This window comes from Phycodurus eques, chromosome 13 (assembly GCF_024500275.1).
Source record: "Phycodurus eques isolate BA_2022a chromosome 13, UOR_Pequ_1.1, whole genome shotgun sequence".
Lineage (NCBI taxonomy): Eukaryota > Metazoa > Chordata > Actinopteri > Syngnathiformes > Syngnathidae > Phycodurus > Phycodurus eques.
This window is the reverse complement of record NC_084537.1, coordinates 13,702,046-13,721,129: the sequence shown is the minus strand read 5'-3', so window position 1 is coordinate 13,721,129 and position 19,084 is coordinate 13,702,046. Positions and strand designations below refer to the sequence as shown.

The following is a 19,084-nucleotide window of genomic DNA, read 5'->3' as shown; positions in this document are numbered from 1 at the left end:
GCCAACAGCACCACAGGACAAAGGGGCGCACAGAGCAATCCGGGCAAGGGACACGCCTTCTACCGATGAGATGCTGCTGTGGCAATAAGCCAACAGCTGGCTTGTGAAGCATACTGTGTCTGGGTGGGGGTTGCACTGTGCAGATTGTACATTGGTTGATGTCCAAATTATTGTGATGCTTTGTGGACAACTGACACCTAATTGCAAATTGGCAGAACCCATAAACTCGTATAAAGATAACGGCAGATTACATGTTGTGCATGATTGTTTATATTTTTTGGGTCTCGTGTTCCACATTACATCAACCCTTCCATTTAATTTTTTCAACGACTATTCCTCTTTAAAATGACGGCTAAGCCTATCCCTGCCTCCTGGACTTAGACTGTCAGAAAAGTTTCGTGACTGGCACCAGAAGATACAGTGGTGTGAAAAAGTGTTTGCCCCCTTCCTGATTTCTTACTTTTTTGCATGTTTGTCACACTTAAATTAGTTTGATGATGGGAAACATTTAAGTATTAGTCAAAGACACCACAAGTAAATACAAAATGCAGTTTTTGTTTTTTAAAACTTTTATTAAGGGAGAAAAACAAAATCAGAACCTACACGGCCCTGTGTGAAAGTAATTGCCCCCACCCTTAAAACATAGCCGAGTTCAATTTCTCTAGCCACACCCAGGCCTGATAATGCCACAACCGTTCTCAATCAAGAAATCACTTAAATAGGACCTGCCTGACAAAGTGAAGTAGACCCAAAAAAATCCTCAAATGTTAGATATCATGCAGAGAGCTAAAGAAATGCAGGAACAAATGAAAAAGAAAGTAACTGAGATCTTTTCGTGTGGAAAATGTTATAAAGCCATTTTTAAAGCTTTGGGACTCCAGCGAATCACAGTGAGAGCCATTATCCAAAAAACTGGGGGTGAACCTTCAGTTTACGAAATACAACTGGGGTGAACCTTCCCAGGAGTGTAGCACAGAATCATCCGAGGTCACAAAAGACCCCCCAACAACATCCAAAGAACTGCGGGCCTCAGTTGTACACACATATACACACATATATGTACACATTTACACACATATATATATATACATATATATATATACACATATATATATAAATATATACATATATATATATACACATATATATATATATATATATATATATATATATATACACACACATATATATATATATATACACACACATATATATATATATATATACACACATATATATATATACATATATATATATACACACATATATATATATATAAATATATACATATATATATATACACATATATATATATATGTATATATATATATATACACATATATATATATACACATATATATATATATATATATATATACATATACACATATATATATATATACACACATGTATACATATATATATATATACACATATATATATATATACACACACATGTATACATATATATGCATATATATATATATATATACATATATATATATATACATGCATATATATATGTACAAATATATATATATATACACACACGTATATACACATACATACACGTATATACACATATATACACGTATATACACACACACAAAAGTGAGAGAGAGAGAGAGAGAGAGAGAGAGAGAGAGAGAGAGAGAGAGAGAGAGAGAGAGAGAGAGAAAGTGGCGCAAACAATGTGAATTCACGCTATTTTCTGTTCTTCTCTAGAAGGGTCATTGAAAAAAAGTACTGTAGTACAATTTTGGGGCTGCATCACTTAATATAGTTTATGCCGTGAGCTGGAAAAAATAAATAAAATAAACAGATGGTGGACTGCAAATGGCCCTTAGGCCGTAGTTTGGACACCACTGATTTAATGTCTTCATCCTTGTTTTCGGAATGTAAGAGGAAGCCGCAGTACCCGAAGAACATTCAAATTCCACATAGGAAGGTCAGACCAAAGATTCGTAATGCAAACCTCAGAATTGCGAGGTACATGTGCTAAACACATATTCACCACGCTGGCCTGGACTAACCAAATGTGACAACTGAGGCATCACTAATTTAAATGTTTACCAGCAAGCCACTAGGAGTAAATATAACACAAATAAACAAGCATTCACACTAACAACTATGTACAATTTAGAGTCTATAATAAACCTAACAGCCATGTTTTTGAAAAACAAAACATGGAGAACACGCAAACTACACACAGGAAGGCCAGAGCAGATATTTTAACCTTAAACCTCAGACTTTGCGGCAGATGTGCCAACTACTATACACCATGCTGCTCGTTACACAAAACAAAATTATGTAATGCTTTAAAACATGTTCCCATGAAACAGGTATTCAGTATGACAATATTTATTTGAATAAGCAAATAAGACAGCATCCATCCCCTTTTACATATAATACATAAAATTAACAAAAATTAAACATCATAAAGAGGTAATCCACATATCCTCAAAATAATCCAGGATAATCCCACTTTTAGTCTCCCAATGCGTCACAGTCAACGAAAGACGTTTAAGACAGATATTAGAAATAAGGACGCATGCAAAGAGGTTATATTTTGACACAGAACATAAAGTATGATATATATTTAAAAACAATAAATACAATAAAAAAAAAAAACATCCTTCATTAATGGTGCAACATTTAATAACTTTTGGAATTTAGTGTTGTAGTAAAGGCCAGTTGCAGCCTCTATAAAACCACGACAAAGAAGCCCACAAGTTGAAGTCCTTTGTTCCTAGTCATTATTCATCTTCAATATTATCCAAGATAAGCCCCCTCCACAATTGCTTTGATTTAGTGTCATGAGGCATGTAAACACACACCTGAACCATGTACTGTAGTTATTCCTCTGCACAGACATCACCCGCCAACAACCCTCTTAAATAAGACGAACGGCATCAAGAGGAATGCAAACATAACATTTAGATGCATATAAAGCCACAAGATTATTCCAGGGATGAACCAGAGCTCCAAAAGGCACCAAGGGATTGGGATGGGGGCAGGGTCACTGGGGGCAGGTGGTGAATAAAGACGAGGGGGTGCATAATCCACTGCTGTGTCTTTCCTCCTGAAAAAAACTGTCTTTTCCACTCAAGGTTTAAACAGTGACGGCAGAGTCGAGTGGGGTGGTGAAATACTGCATTTTGGGGAATTGAGCGGCCCATCACAATTCATAGCCTGCTTGTAATTCAAAATGAAAACAGGCATTGTGTCTCGGGCTTGCTGAAGTTGGTCAACTCCATGTACAATAGATGGGTTATGCATTATCAGTCAGGTCTGGTGCAGTTTGACACAATACACAGAGCAATTTACATGCTTCCAATTCAAGGTTAAAATAGAAAAAGGTTATGGTTCGTCCAGCATCTTGACAAAAACAAATCACAGGCAAACAATTCACTGACACACAGTTGGCTCGGCGCCTGAAAAACATAAGCGACACTGCCAGCAGCATCAATCAAGCCTGAGTAAAGGAGATGAAGCAAAGATGTTTAAGGCCTTGGTTTTACACTTTCACCACCTATATATTATCCATGGTTGGGGTACATTAGACAAAAAAAATAGCGAAACTCTTACTTAATTTTGCAGCGCTCGCAACCCTATTGGGGATAAGCGTTAGAGAAAATGGATGGATGCACTTCCTTTTTATTAGTGTTAAACGGAACCGGTTAGGTATCATCTTAAATATGGGGGGGAAGTAGAGTGCAAAAGAACAATGCTAGAGCTGTGACAAATCGTACAATTAGTGCATTTAAAATGCATTAAACATGACCTGTTAGGTGTTCTTTTGGTAAATAAAAGCTCAGTTTTGTTTGGATTATACATCCAAGAAATATCATTAGTGCTCCCATAAAGTGACATCAACTGTAGCTTAGTCCAGTGATTCCCAACCACGGTGCCACGGGAAATTATTTATTTACTAAAAACAATGTTTCTTTGTTCATCATTCTATGCCACTGCAATATAGTGACAGGCAGAAAAAATAAATATTCTCCAACAAGAACGGTGTCTCCATTATTATTTAGGTGTACATATACACCATTTGTGACATTTTGTTTGGTGATATGCCGTGAGATATAAATGGCCAAGATGCAAAACCCCCTATCTGTGGGATTTTCGACTTGATAAACAGGATCTCTACAACTAGCATTATTCAAGAAAACAAGTATATTTTTTTAGTTTCCAAAACAAAAAAGGACATTTTTCAGATCGGAGATGTTACGTTTCAGCCATTGATATTGCACGTCATGGCTCAATAATGGTTGGGAAACACTGGGTTAGTCTACGTGAACAACAGTAGGTGGCAGTACTGGATTGGCTAAAAGAGAGCTGACCTTTATAACAACTCCAGCAGGGGAGAAGGGGAAAAAAAACTAAAAAGAAAACGTGTTTAGTGTACAATAATAACAAAAAGGGATTCTAATTGCATAGTGAATATATGACTAAAATGAGTGCACTTATTAGTGTTGGGAAAGCTTCCTGATAGATTTCTCTCAAGTGATAATAGACTTGTGTAAAAAGTGCACAGGTACATTACAGGTCGAAGACTGGGGAGTGCAGTAAATGCACCCAAACATTACACTGACAGTTTTCTAACTTAAAAGCCTTTGGTCCTTCTTTTGAAAAACTGAATGAAATCTGTGAAAAATTACACAATGCTTTTTGACCAAATGATGAAGGATAGCAAAATGAGCCCTCATGAGATGCTTATTTTTCTCACAAACATGTTGCTTTGTGCACAATCCTCCCGCTTACATTCCCCATTTTATCATGCCGCATTGTGTTCATTCTGACAGTGGAACAATCACTTCGACATAGTTGTTGGGGAAGTATCCTGTCTTGCCACGAAGCTTTCCCTCTAACCAGTTCTCGTCAATGTAACTGACCAAGGTGATAGTGTCCCCCTCGCGGAAGCCCAGCTCGTTCTCATTCTCGGGGTCAAAGTCGTACAGCGCCTTACAGCATGGCTCGGCCGCTGAAACGGGAGAAAGTGGAACAATGTGAGGCAGAGGAATGCTTTGAGTTTCCCCCTTTAATTTGATTAGTAAACACTAGGATAACATTTCATTACAAGTTGTGCGTGAGGGGCATATTTTTCACCAGGCGTATAGAAGTCTGGAAGCCATAGAAATTATAATCTGCAATGCTGTAAGTGAAACTGTCTGAAGCTTGTCAGTGACAATGTAATAAACATTTTATCGTTACCTCCATCAAGTATGTGTTCAGGCTTTGGCTTAAAAGCGAATTAAGCAAAAAAAATAAAAATAAAAAACACCCACCCAACCCAAAAATCTGGTATTTAAATTTGAATTTGGTAGTCAAAACTAGACCATCATTGGAAGGGAATTTGTTCTCCAGGATCAGGAGTTGTAATGTGAAACCAAATTTTATAGTGTCTGATTCATACTGGTAGCAATCCCATTTAACATATATAACATATCAGACACTAATAGCTCTGTCAGAGGTCATCAGACCAGGCTTAAATTCATTTTGCTAAACTTGGAACTGGAGCACCTTGAGCAAAGCTGTTTATTTTATTTTATAGAAGACCTTTTTCTGCCTTGGTGGAGGTTTTGCTACAGTAATCATGAAGTGATGAGGGGAAAAAACAGTTTCTAGTAAAAAGGCTGTCAGATATATACAACCCAACAAAAATAAAGATATCTTGAAAAACAATAATGAGGAGGGTGGTTTACTAAGGATTATATGTATCTGCAGCCTTATATAGGTCCCCATTTGACAAAACCCATCTTTTTGTGTCGCCCAGACCGATTAAATGCAGGGGACCCCACAGCACCCTTCAACAATGTTAGTGGAACTGCTTCCAAATCCCTTAGACGTGCAATATTTTGCCTCTCAAATGTGCAACAGAGGGAGCACAATTAATATGGGTTTCCCATCTTCTGGCTCACTCACACGCTCTGTTCTTGATGGATGTTCTTGGGAAGAACTGACCTGGATATTGTTCATGTTGGAAAGGGAAAGACACATCACTCATGAGTGGAATCACAATAGTTATCTGTCCCACTTGCTTTGAACACGTAAACTTGTTAAAACACATATTTGAACACAAAACAAATCACAAGCATAATATGCACAAAAATTACTGACGTACTGTAGTGTTTGTGTATATGCATGTGCCTTTAAGAGGAGGAGCCAGGTGGGTGGTGTGAGGTCATTGTAAGTATATGAACGGCACAGACGTGTCCATTTCACAGTTATTTAGTATACTCTTTAGCAAATTACTACTTTAGTTCGTACAAATCAAATGTAATTTCAACACGTTGTGCATCTCTGGTAAAAAGTGCATGTGTGACGTTTTTTCTAAAATTGATCATTTGTACCTACGCATGGTCTGATGAGGTTCTGAATTTGTAAGAACATACAGACCCTTTCCCAAAAAAAATTAATATCATGGAAAAGTTTATTTCCATAATTCCATTAAAAATGTTAAACTTTCATACATTATAGATTCAAGGCCCACAATTTAAAAATTTTAAGTACCGTAATTCCTCGCGTATAATGCACACCAATGTATAATACGCACCCCCAAAGTTGACCTCAAAATTCTGGAAAACCCTTCTACCAATGTATAAGGCATTTTTACAATGCATGATTTTGCTTCTACCCATATGATCAAAACATGAAGTATTTGTATTTTGTTAGTTTTTTTCAAATAATTATTCTGAAGTTAAGCACTTTATTTGAACACGTAATCCTTTTTTTAATTTACTTGCTGTTATTTTGAAATACACAGCCCTACTTTTATTTAGTAAATTAGAAAACACACAGTTGTGCTCATATGTTTGTTTACCCAGGCAGAATTTGTAAGATGGGTACAATTCTTTAAAGAAAACATGGACCAGGCGAAACATTTAATTTTATTTGAATGGGATTCAAATTAAACGGTCAAGCATTCCAGAAAAGCATGCTCATTAAACAAAACATAACCATAAAGAAATTAATTATGGTTGTTGTTCAGTCATCAGTCATATTAAAAAAAAAAAATATTTCACAAATTCTGACAGAGTATGTAAACTTATGGGCACAACTGTACATATATGCAGTCATACGTACCCCTGTCATATTGGAATGAAAGTGTAGGCTACACTTTCTTTTTATTATAACCACTAGGTGGTGGTGGCATTTTTGAATGAAAGTGTACAGCTTTTTCATAAACACTAGATGGTGGCATACATTTATAAAATGTTTTCCATTTGCCCCTATGTATAATGCGCACTATTGACTTTTGACAATTTTTTGGGGAAATAAATTCTTATTATACACGATAAATTACAGTATTTATTTGTTAATTTTGACATAATTTGGGTTTCCAGCTCATAAAACCCACAAAATCATCCATCCATCCATTTTCTGAGCCGCTTCTCCTCACTAGGGTCGCGGGGGTACTGGAGCCTATCCCAGCTATCATCGGGCAGGAGGCGGGGTACACCCTGAACTGGTTGCCAGCCAATCGCAGGGCACATATAAACAAACAACCATTCACACTCACATGCACACCTATGGGCAATTTAGAGTTGTAAATTTTCCTACCATGCATGTTTTTGGGATGTGGGAGGAAACCGGAGTGCCCGGAGAAAACCCACGCAGGCACGGGGAGAACATGCAAACTCCACACAGGCGGGGCCGGGGATTGAACCCCGGTCGTCAAAACTGTGAGGCAGACACTCTAACCAGTCGTCCACCGTGCCGCCCACAAAATCAGGAATTAAAAAATGTTTTAATATTGTGAAGAAACCGCCCAAATTTTGCAGGACATAAATAGTGTCAGACACTAATCATCCACTAAACTCAAAGCACCTGCACAGGTATCCCCAGGTGTCATTAAATTGCTTCAGTTTAGTTCAATTGCCTCAGTTGGGGAAGACTGCAGACTTGACAACTGGCCAGAAGACCATCATTGATACCCTCCACAGGATGGGTACGCCACTAAAGTTCATAGCTAAGGAGGCTGGGTGTTCACAGAGTGTTGTGTCCAAACATATCAATGGAAAGTCTAGTGGAAGCACAAACTGTGGCAGGAGAAGATGCACCAGCAAAAGACCGAGTATTGAAGATTAACATATTGTTTTGAAAGTACCACATTTTGATTGATTTAACGTGACCCTAAATTCTAAACTGAGAATGGTGATTTGTTCACAGTATTAAATTTGTTTGAATTCCTGATTTTGTGGGTTTTAGAAGCTGGAAGCCCATATTATGTAAAAATAAACAAATTAATAGTAGTAGTAGCAGTAGTCTGACATAGTGCAATCGTAAAAGACCAAATTTGTCTTGTAGTCTGATCCAGACATTACGTGTTGTCCCACACCGCCGACATGTTTTTAAAAAAATAACTATTGGTGGTCAGATATTTACAGTACTACATCAAAAGACACACGACAAGGCTAAAAATAAACTTGTTTTTGGATTCAAATAGACTGTACACAATGGCAACACGGAGTAAATGTCTTTTGCGGAGCTGATCAATGACGTCATTGATCGGATCGGCGAATTATGACAAAGCCGATCAGCATGAAATGTTAATTATCGGCCGATACCGATCAGGCTGATCAGATCGGTGTAAAGTCTAGTAAAAACCCATAGACTATGAACCACAATTTGCAGGGAAACACTGTCTATATGCAAATTTACCTGGGGAGTAAGCTGGAGGGCTTGTTGCAGCGGGTGAGTAACCTCCATTGGACTGCTCAGGCTCTCCATAGTCAAAGCTCTGTCTGGGTTTGGGTCTGTACTCGCGCCTTGGTTGCGACTGACATTCGTTCACCCTGCATGAAATGTAAACAGTAACAATCATTTTAATGCTGGTTATTTACAATTGATTCACACTAGTTACATGCTACAGAAACATCACAGCACTGTTAAATCATGGTAGAAGAATGCTGTTTCATAACCAAACATAATAATCAAAATATCTACTGATCAAGAAAAAGGAATTATATTTGATCAACTTTGTATTCACTACTTTTAATTAACTGGTAAAATAAGATGTCCTGCTAAATTATGCGTAGCACGTCAAGGTCCACAAATAGTCACCAAGCCGAACTGACCTTTTCGTCAAATCGGCAGAAAGTTCCTCCAGAATCTCTGTGGCGCTTCTGTGGTACTGCAGCATGGATTCCACAAAAGATGCCAGCTGGCTCACCTGTTCCACCTACAGAACAATTACAAAAATTAAAAAAAGGTAGTACAATTTTTTTTCTCGTCGTGTCTCAAAACCCAGCCCTTGGGGGGGGGGGAGAAGAAAAAAAAAAAAAGCAACTAAGTCAGTTGTTGTCAGAAACGAAACAAAACAAAAAAGCAGAGCATATTAGACACAACAGCTGGCAAACACTAAATGCATGGACATACAGTGGTATTTGGCCCCTTCTTGATAAAAAAATAATTTTTTGCATGTTTATCACAATTTAATGTATCTCATCAAACAAATTTAATTCGTCGAAGACAACACAAGTAAACACAAAATGCAGTTTTTAAATGAGGGATATTATGAAAAAAATCCAAACCTACATGGCCGTGTGTGAACAAGTAATTGCCCCCCGATAAAGCATAACTGTGGTTTATCATACCAGAGTTCAATTTCTCTAGCCACACCCAGGCCTGATACTGCCACACCTGTTCTCAATCAAGAAATCACTTAAAAAGGACCGCCTGACAAAATGTAGACCCAAAACAAACAAAAAAATCCTCAAAAGCTAGATATCATGCAGAGAGAAATAAATGCAGGAACAAATGAGAAAGTAATAAGAGTTTGGAAAAGGTTCTAAAGCCATTTCTAAAGCTTCCAGACCCCAGCGAATCACAGTGAGTGCCATCATCCACAAATGGCAAAAACACAGAACAGTGGTGAACCTTTCCAGGAGTGGCCGGCCGACCAAAATTAACCTAAGAGCGCAGCGACGACTCATCCAAGAGGTCACAAAAGACACCACAACAACATCCAAAGAACTGAAGGTCTCAGTTAAGGTCAGCGTTCATGACTCCACCATAAGAAAGAGACAGGAGGAAAAAATGGCCCTGACGAAAACCACTGTTGAGCAAAAGAACATTATAGCTCGTCTCAATTCTGCCAGAAGACATCTTGATGATGCCAAAGACTTTTGGGAAAATACTCTGTGGTCTGACAAGACAAAAGTTGAACTTTTTGGAAGGTGTGTGTCTTATTACATTGGAGTATCAGTAACACCGCATTTTAGAAAAAGAACATCATACCACCAGTAAAATATGGTGGTGGTAGTGTGGTGGTCTGAGGCTGTTTTGCTCCTTCTGGACCTGGAAGTCTTGCTGTAATAAATGGAACCAATCTACCAAAAAATTCTGAAGGAGAATTTCTGGCCTTGTTTGTGACCTTAAGCTGAAACAAACCTGGGTTCTGCAGCAGGCCAATGATCCAACGCACACCAGCAAGTCTACCTCTGAATGGCTGAAAAACCAAAACAAACCACTTTGGAGTGGCCTAGTCAAAGTATTGAACGGAATCCTATTATGATGCTGTGGCATGACCGTAAAAAGGCGGTTCATGATCGAAAACCCTCCAATGTAGCTGAATTACAACAATTCTGCAAAGATGAGGGGGCCAAAATTTCTCCACAACACTGTAAGAGTCTCATTGCAGGTTATCGCAAACGATTGATTGCAGTTGTTGCCGCTAAGGAGGCCCAACCAGTTATTAGGTTTAGGGGGCAATCACTTTTTCACATGACAATGTAGGTTTGGATATTTTTTTTCTCCCTTAATAAAAACAATGCATTTTCTGTTTACTTGTGTTGTTACTGACTAATATTCAAATTTATCTGATGATGGGAAACGTTTAAGTGTGACAAACATGCGAAAAAATAAGTAACCAGGAAGTGGGAAAACACTTTCTCACACCATTGTACCTGACAGAGGAAAATGTAACAACTCAATGGGGAGGGGGGAACAAAAAAGAAAAACTTCACAGCGTGGAGTTATTTGTTTAGTTTGCTGAAGTGCAGGTATAGGACAGCAATGTGAAATTTAGCAACTGAGCAACATGAAAAAGTATTTTGTGTAAACAAATATGTGCCATCTGTACAACCATAAATCAGTCAACTGGCCACACACATCAGTCTCCAGCAGGTTGTACATGGAACTCTCAGCCATGTCTTTGGACTCATGGAACTTCTCCAGGGACTGCCTGATCTCCTCGTCTTGAATTTTACCCTGACGTTTCTTTTTATAGTCATAGTCCAGGCGGCGGCCTTCCATCTTCTTCAGATGGTGCTGATGGTGTAAAAGGATTACAATGGCAGAAATTAATATTTCATTTTGAAACATGAAACAATACCATGTATTTTTAGTACCGGTACTTCTGCATGTGTTTGCCAGAAAATAGGCAAACACATGCAGAAGTACCGGTACGCTTGCTTCTGGCTACACTACAGAATAATTATCATTAAAATCCTACACCCCCTCCTTGAGCTGTCACCTTATCGCGGTGAACGGGTTTGTGTGTCCCAATGATCCTAGGAGCTAAGTTGTCTGGGGCTTCCCGCCCCTGGTAGGGTCACCCATGGAAAACAGGTCCTAGGTGAGGGACCTGACAAAGCACGGCTCCAAAAGCCCCAATGACGAACAAAATAAATGGACATGGGTTTGCCTTGCCCGGACACGTGTCACTGGGGCCCCCCTCTGGAGCCAGGCCTGAAGGTGGGGCTCGAAGGTGAGCACCTGGTGGCCGAGCCTGCACCCATCGGGCCCGGTCGGGCGCAGACCGAAAGGGTAACGTGGGTCCCCCTTCCCGTGGGCTCACCACCTGTGGGAGGGGTCATAGGGGTCGGGTGCAGTGTGAGCTGGGCGGGGACCTTGGCGATGCGATCCCCGGCCTTAGAAGCTGGCTCTAGGAACGTGGAATGTCACGTCTCTGGCAGGGCAGGAGCCTGAGCTGGTGTGTGAGGCCGAGAGGTTCCGACTAAATATAGTCGGGCTTGCCTCCACACACAGCTTGGGCTCTGGTACCAGTCCTCTTGAAAGGGGTTGGACTCTCTTCCACTCTGGAGTTGGCAGCGGTGAGAGGCGGTGAACAGGTGTGGGTATAGTTATTGCCCCCCGGCTCGGCGCCTGTACATTGGGGTTCACCCCGGTGGACGAGAGGGTAGCTTCCCTCCGCCTTTGGGTGGGGGGGACAGGTCCTGACTGTTGTTTGTGCATATGCACCAAACAGCAGTTCGGAGTACACACCCTTTTTGGAGTCCTTGGAAAAGGTGCTGGAGAGCGCTCCCGCTGGGGACTCCATCGTTCTGCTGAGGGACTTCAATGCTCACGTGGGCAATGACAGTGAGACCTGGAAGGGGTGATTGGGAGGAACAGCTCCCCCGATCAGAACCCGAGCAGTGTTCTGTTATTGGACTTCTGTGCTCGCCACGGATTATCCATAACGAACACCATGTTCAAGCGTAAGGGTGTCCACACGTGCACTTGGCACCAGGACACCTTACTTGCGGCCGCATGTCTTGGACACTCAGGTGAAGAGAGGGGAAGAGTCAACTGATCGCCACCTGGTGGAGAGTTGGCTCCGATGGTGTGGGTGTGGTGTGTAGGTTGTGCCAGTCCAACCTAGCAGCCTAAACCTATTGTGAGGGTCTGCTGGGAACGTCTGGCAGAATCCCCTGTCAGAAGGAGTTTCAACTCCCACCTCCGGCAGAACTTCACCCATGTCCCGGGGGTGGCGGGGGACATTGAGTCCGAGTGGACTCAAGTAGATGTTTCGCACCTCCATTGCTGAGGCGGCCGACCGGAGCTGTGGTCGTAAGGTAGTCTGTGCCTGTCGTGGCGGCAATCCCTGAACCCGTTGGTGGACCCCAGAGATGAGGGATGTTGTCAAGCTGAAGAAGGAGTCCTATCAGGCCTTTTTGGCCTGTGGGACTCCTGAGGCAGCTGATGGGTACCAGCTGGCCAAGCGGAATGCAGCTATGGTGGTCGCTGAGGAAAAAACTGGTACGTGGGAGGAGTTTGGTGAGGTCATGGAGAACGATTTCCAAATGGCTTCGAGGAAATTCTAGTCCACCATCTGGCATCTCTTGAGGGAGAAGCAGTTCACCATCAAAACTGTGTATAGTGAGGACGGGGCACTGCTGACCTCGACTTGGGACGTTGTGAGGCGGTGGGGAGAATACTACGAAGACCTCAATTCCACCGACATGGCTTCCAATGAGGAAGCAGAGTCTGGGGTCTCCAAGGCAGGCTCTCTTATCTCTGGGGTTGAGGTCACAGAGGTGGTTAAAAGGCTCCTCGGTGGCCCGGGGGTGGATGAGATTTGCCCGGAGTTCCTAAATGCTCTGGATGTTGTGGGGCTGTCCTGGTTGACACGCCTCTCCAACATCGCTTGGATATCAGACGAAGTGCCTTTGGATTGGGAGACTGGGGTTGTGTTTCTCCTTTTTAAAAAGGGGGACCGGAAGGTGTGTTCCAACTACAGGGTGAATCACACTCCTCAGCCTCCCTGGTAAGGTCTATTCAGGGGTGCTGGAGTCCGTCGGGAAGTCGAATCTCAGATTCAGGAGGAGCAGTGTGGTCTTCATCCTGGCCATGGAACAGTGTACCACCTCTACACCCTCGGCAGGGTCCTCGAGGGTCCATGGGAGTTTGCCCAACCAGTCTACATGTGTTTTGTGGACTTTGAGAAGGCGTTCGACCGTGTCCCTCGGTGAGTCCTGTGGGGGGTGCTACGGGAGAATCGGGTGCCGAATCCCCTGATACGGTCCCTGTACGGCCAGTGTCAGAGTTTGGTCCGTATTGGCGGCAGTAAGTTGGACTCGATTCCGCTGAGGGTTGGACTCTGCCAAGGCTTCCCTTTGTCACAGATTCTGTTCATAACTTTTATGGACTTAATTTCTAGGCGCAGTCGAGGCATAGAGGGGGTCTGTTTTGGTGGCTTCAGTATTGCATCTCTGCTTTTTGCAGATGATGTGGTTCTGTTGACTTCATCAAGCCGTGATCTCCAACTCTCACTGGAGCGGTTCACAGCCGAGTGTGAAGAGGCTGGGATGAGAATCAGTACCTCCAAATCTGAGACCATGGTCCTCAGTCGGAAAAGGGTGGAGTGCCCTCTCCAGGTCGGGGTTTAGATCCTCCCCCAAGTGGAGGAGTTCAAATATCTTGGGGTCCTGTTCATGAGTGAGGGAAGAATGGAACGGGAGATCGACAGACGGATCAGTGCAGAGTCTGCAGTTATGCGGACTTTGTATCGGTCCGTTGTGGTGAAGAAGGAACTAAGCCGAAAGGCGAAGCTCTCTATTTACCAGTCGATCTACGTTCCTACATTCACCTATGTACCTACAGCTCGTGATCGAAAGAACAAGATCCCGGATACAAGCGGCCGAAATGAGTTTCCTCCACAGGGTGTCCGGGTTCTCCCTTAGAGATAGGGTGAGAAGCTCGGTCATCCGGGAGGGGCTCAGACTATCCCTGTGCTTGTACCTGAATATCTTTGATGTCCTTCTCAGCGACTCCTTGCATCGGGTCAATAAAATTCTGCTTTACATCAATGTCCAGTCTGTCCTTGACATCGGCCAACTTCTTCATCGATTCTCCAATTTCCATGAGAGCGCCACCTGTGGGAAACGTACCAAATGGATCTTTGTGAAGTATGGGTCACATGCGAAGAAAAGTGAGCACCCTCTCAAGAAAGGCGTTATCGCCAAGGCATGTCAGAACCTGATTTGACCATCTACTAAAAATACTATCATGTAGTACCTGGTTTTGCTAATAAAAAAACATCAATAGTCATGGTGGTGTCATGTGATGGAAAGGTGACAGCCAGCTTGTACACTATTTAAACTACATTAACTTTTGTTCAGTTCTCCTAATAACATTTCTTTCCTTTTCCAACTTAAATGTTATCCTTAAAAGACTTTCTTTACCAAAGTTGTTGTGCTCGCCCATGTCCGCTCCATATTTCATCATGCACTCTGCTAGCAAGCCCTCGGACTGCGGGTAGCCAGGACTTTTCACCTGCCCACGGATTTTGGACACCGTGTTGAGCATAGACAGTTTAGCTCTGTAGGCTGGGTTAGGCTGGAGGTAGTCTGTTGTTTTGCTGATGACTTCAACTACTGCTTTGCTGGTAACATCTGCTCTCTGGAGGCACAGGTTAGGGAGGGATAGCTACTTAAACAAGCAAATATGCAAAATTACAGTCACTTGTTTATCTTGAAATGCGTGTGATACCCTTTCGAGGTCCTTGAAATCTTCATCCAGCTTAGTTCCCTCTGCACCGCCGACCTTCTCACTCACCAGCTGTGATCGCAAAAGAACCAAACTGTCAGTGTAGTCTGGAAACATTAAACATGCCGGTCATCTTACAAGTTCAACCAACAAGTTTGGGGGGCACATCCACCTCTAAATCTCACAAAAACATCACATCAGCAAATCTTGCGAGAATAACTCAGAAAACAGGATTACCTTCATAAATCCATCCAATTGATTTTCTTTACTTTTTAGGTCTTATTTTATTGTTGATTTCTAGTTTTACTGCTTTTCTCTGTAGAACTTTAATATTTTCTTTTTTAATAAAAATCTTGATTATTATTTAGTTTTTTGTGTGAACTATGAAAACGACTATGGAATGGGATATGCAACTTTCAATGTAGCACGAGAAGGTCTGTCTCCTGTCCACTTATTAGAAAATGGGTTCAAATAAATAGAGTACAAATAAAAAGATCAACTAAATGTTCACTGCAAAATGAGATGTGTAATATGAGACACCTTGCACCCAACTTCCCTCCCTCTGCGCCAGTACATTTCCACGACAGAGACTCTCCAAGCTTCACTTTTCCATCCACAGGTACATAAATAGTTATTGTAAAACAATATATACTGTAATGGTACAGCTCGGTGGCAGCCGGCTGGATCTTGCTTCATACACGGAAATGTATATTTATGTTGTGAAAATTGTTAAGGAAGCTCAGGTGCTAAGACATGAAATTTTTTATTGATACATTTGCTACATCGTGATGCTGTTCACCTGTGATTCAAAACTGATTCTGTGATGCAAAACTAGTGGATGAAAGTCAGCCACATATGAAAACTGCGTGACAGTTCAGTCGGGTTCAGCCGGATTGCTCGTTGTGCAGCGCACCTCCTATGTTAAAACATTGCCGATACAATTGATAGATTTTAGGATAGCAACAGTTTGACTGAGGTATGTATTATGTGTAATCCCATTGCTTCATATGGGAACATGTTTGAATATACTGTACAAATAAGCATATATAAATAATAAAATGATTAAAAGTTATGTACGGGGGCTAGGAAGTGCAAAACAATAACAAATCAGAAACTTTTACATTTCAGAAAACAAATTAAGTTGAAACAAATTTACATTTCAGAAAACAAATTAACAAAAGCTGAAACAAATTTACATTTGAAACAAGTGTTTCACAATTTGTTATATTGTTTTGCACTTCCTAGCCCCTGTAGTTATGGCATTTACATGTGACATCTAAAAATCCATTTGGCTTCTTGATTAACAGTGAACCACATTTTTCAAGAGTGTCATCATCAAAAATTATTTCCATGACATTACACAGGAATGCCGTGTCTCTTCATGTGAATGATTATTTGAGCTTAGCTTATTTTTATTTCCTGAGTTGTCAAGCTTCTGACAACATCGATGTCCATTGGACTATGAAACTGGTATGGGCGGGTTATTGACATAACTAAGATTCCAGTTGTCATCATGCAGGACACTCCCACCGTGTTCACGGCACTCTCCAGTCACATTTTGTTGGGCCACATCAGTGACTTGCAAAACAAGCATCTTCCAAGTATACCGGTTATGCCAGTTATGTTGTGTTTTTGTGAAGTTTCCCATTTCTTATGGGGCAACGGAAACCTAGGCCATTGGGAGTCAAAATTCTCTCATCAATTTGACTGACATTTCATTTCAGATCCAATCCTCTTTCTGCCTCATTTGTGATGCGTTTTAAATCCTGTTGCGAATGACAAATGGAGTTATGATTCACAAATTCACAATTATGTGCTTTTCACAGTGACAAACAGTGATCATTGATTCCCATACACATATTCAATACCAATAATCGCTGGTCCACTTCGGAGAAATGTTGGCCAGATGGTCAAGTATTCTGTTAAATCTCTTTAGCATGTGTCCTCAGAGTAAGCCGTTTTCCCCCCCCCACCTCAAATCTAATAGAATTTGTCTTGCCATATGATTAAAAGACAAAGTGACATCCATTTATATATCAATAGCATATAAAATAGCCTACACATTTTCTACTTTCTGCAAAATCATTTCACATAAACATGGAACCAGCTGCATTATTGTGGTGTTGCATTATATTTTTCAAGTAATATACCTTGAGCGGAGTAGCCTACAAGGAATTAAAATGAACAAGAAATTGAACAAACAAAGTGGTGTAATATTGTTTTTCAGTGACTGTAGATGCTAAAGTCATTTTAACTTACTGTTACAATATCAATAAAAATATAAGTGTGTTTGTTAAAAAATGTGTTCCCCCCCCCCCCCTTATTTCGGTGTAGATTCTCGGTCATCCAAGTCAAGGTTGAATCGGAGCGACTGGACTCCTCGTTTTTTTGGGGGGGTAGACGAGCGCTTGATTAGATTGAGGTGAAATTGCAATGTCATAAACAGTTGGCAACTTGGAAACTCATAAAAGTAAAGAATACTAGCACTTCAGCACCATAAAGACACCTCAACTGAAAATACAGCAAAACAGAAGCCAGTATAGTCTCCTCATCAGCGTTAGCTCGTTGATTTAAGTTTTATATTAGTGTTCCAGCAACACTTTCTGCAAACATGCCGTTTTAGACATTTAACATGTAAACACCTTTTAATCACAAGTCTGTCGTAACATATTTGGCGTTATTTAACTAGCTAGCTAGGGTATAACGTACAGTTACCATTAAAAAAATAATTTAAAAAAAACAGTGCTAACAAATTAGCTAGCGGCTAATTAACGTTAGAGAAATTATCGTGCTCTTACCTGACTGGCTTTGTAAAACTGCTTCCTAAACCCAGCAACAGACATCGTGCACGGTCTGTCTCTGTTGTCCACTGGACCTCGAAGGGAGAAAATATTTAATAAGTGACAAACGAAAAGGTTGTAGTGAACGCGCAGCAGCGAGCGAGTGAGCAAATACCACGTCTTCAAAGTTTGGACGGCAGATGTGGAACTTAAAGAACTTCCTTCAGTTCCTTGGCGACCACAGCTTCCTGGCTCCGGCTTGTTGTGGGAGGCTCCAATACCGTCAAAGTGGGTCAACTGCTGACGCTCGCTTCTCTCAGGTTCGTCTTTCAACCGGCTAAGATGGCTTTTAGCACTGGGATTGTATAGCAACACACTAACTAGGCTTCATCACTAAATCTAAACACTATGCCATGACTATGACTATGTTTGAAAACAAACAAAACGGTTAAAATATGTGGCGATATGGCTGCAAATAACCAAACCTAGGAGGTTCTAACAATAGAACCCCTGATAAATGAACAATTGATATCATTATTAATGGGTTAACGGTACATACACAACCAGTGAAAGGTTTGGACAGTTTCACACGTTAATAGAACTAGAGTGTGTCCAAACTTACACTAGGAGTGCATGAAAGTAATTTAGGAGGCCTATCTGTCATTGTCTATCGATCGAAATCTATCTATCTATCTATCTATCTATCTATCTATCTATCTATCTATCTATCTATCCATCTATCCATCTATCCATCCATCCTACTCACAACAAATTAGGGATATTCTGGTTGGGTGAAATATCATGATGAACTTAAAATAATAACATTTGCAGGTTAACTTCATTTGACTTTCTCTAAATGTTTGAATGTCCAACTGTTGAATGTTTGAGAACTTTCTGCACGGCTTGGTTCTCTAACAGGAATGTTGAACAGAAGTTCCCAACAGGTGTTTGACCATAGGACGGCACGGTGAACGATTGGCTAGCATGTCTGCCTCACAGCGCAGAGGTTGCGGGTTCAAATCTTTGTTCCGGTCTTCCTGTGTAGAGTATGCATGTTTGCGTGGGTTTTCTCTGGATACTTCACT

At 41.1% G+C, this 19,084-nt stretch overlaps 1 protein-coding gene across 2 annotated transcripts; it reads right to left on the bottom strand.

The window, feature by feature from the left end:
- Positions 1–2,345: 2,345 nt before the first annotated feature.
- On the bottom strand, positions 2,346–18,262 carry LOC133411233 (endophilin-A2-like). Of its 2 annotated transcripts, XM_061693308.1 has the most exons (10): positions 18,175–18,262; positions 18,018–18,088; positions 15,223–15,291; positions 14,916–15,132; positions 14,473–14,606; positions 11,119–11,277; positions 9,084–9,187; positions 8,668–8,801; positions 5,929–5,967; positions 2,346–4,987 (listed from the first exon to the last, which is right to left on the bottom strand). In XM_061693308.1, the coding sequence occupies exons 2-10, from the start codon at positions 18,060–18,062 to the stop codon at positions 4,797–4,799; spliced, it is 1,092 nt and encodes a 363-aa protein (XP_061549292.1). In that variant the 5' UTR covers positions 18,063–18,088; positions 18,175–18,262; the 3' UTR covers positions 2,346–4,796. The 2 variants fall into 2 exon arrangements, with proteins under 2 accessions (XP_061549292.1, XP_061549293.1); XM_061693309.1 differs by lacking the exon at positions 5,929–5,967 and having other exon boundaries at positions 18,018–18,248.
- Between the last annotated feature and the right edge of the window lie 822 nt (positions 18,263–19,084).

Excerpts from the sequence above, each read along its gene's own strand:
- LOC133411233 (XM_061693308.1), bottom strand. The coding sequence starts at position 18,062 with ATGTCTGTTGCTGGGTTTAGGAAGCAGTTTTACAAAGCCAGTCAG. Across the intron at positions 15,292-18,017 it reads AGTTTTACAAAGCCAGTCAG|CTGGTGAGTGAGAAGGTCGG; the intron begins GTAAGAGCACGA and ends TTGCGATCACAG. Across the intron at positions 9,188-11,118 it reads ACAACCTGCTGGAGACTGAT|GTGGAACAGGTGAGCCAGCT; the intron begins GTGTGTGGCCAG and ends ATTGTTCTGTAG.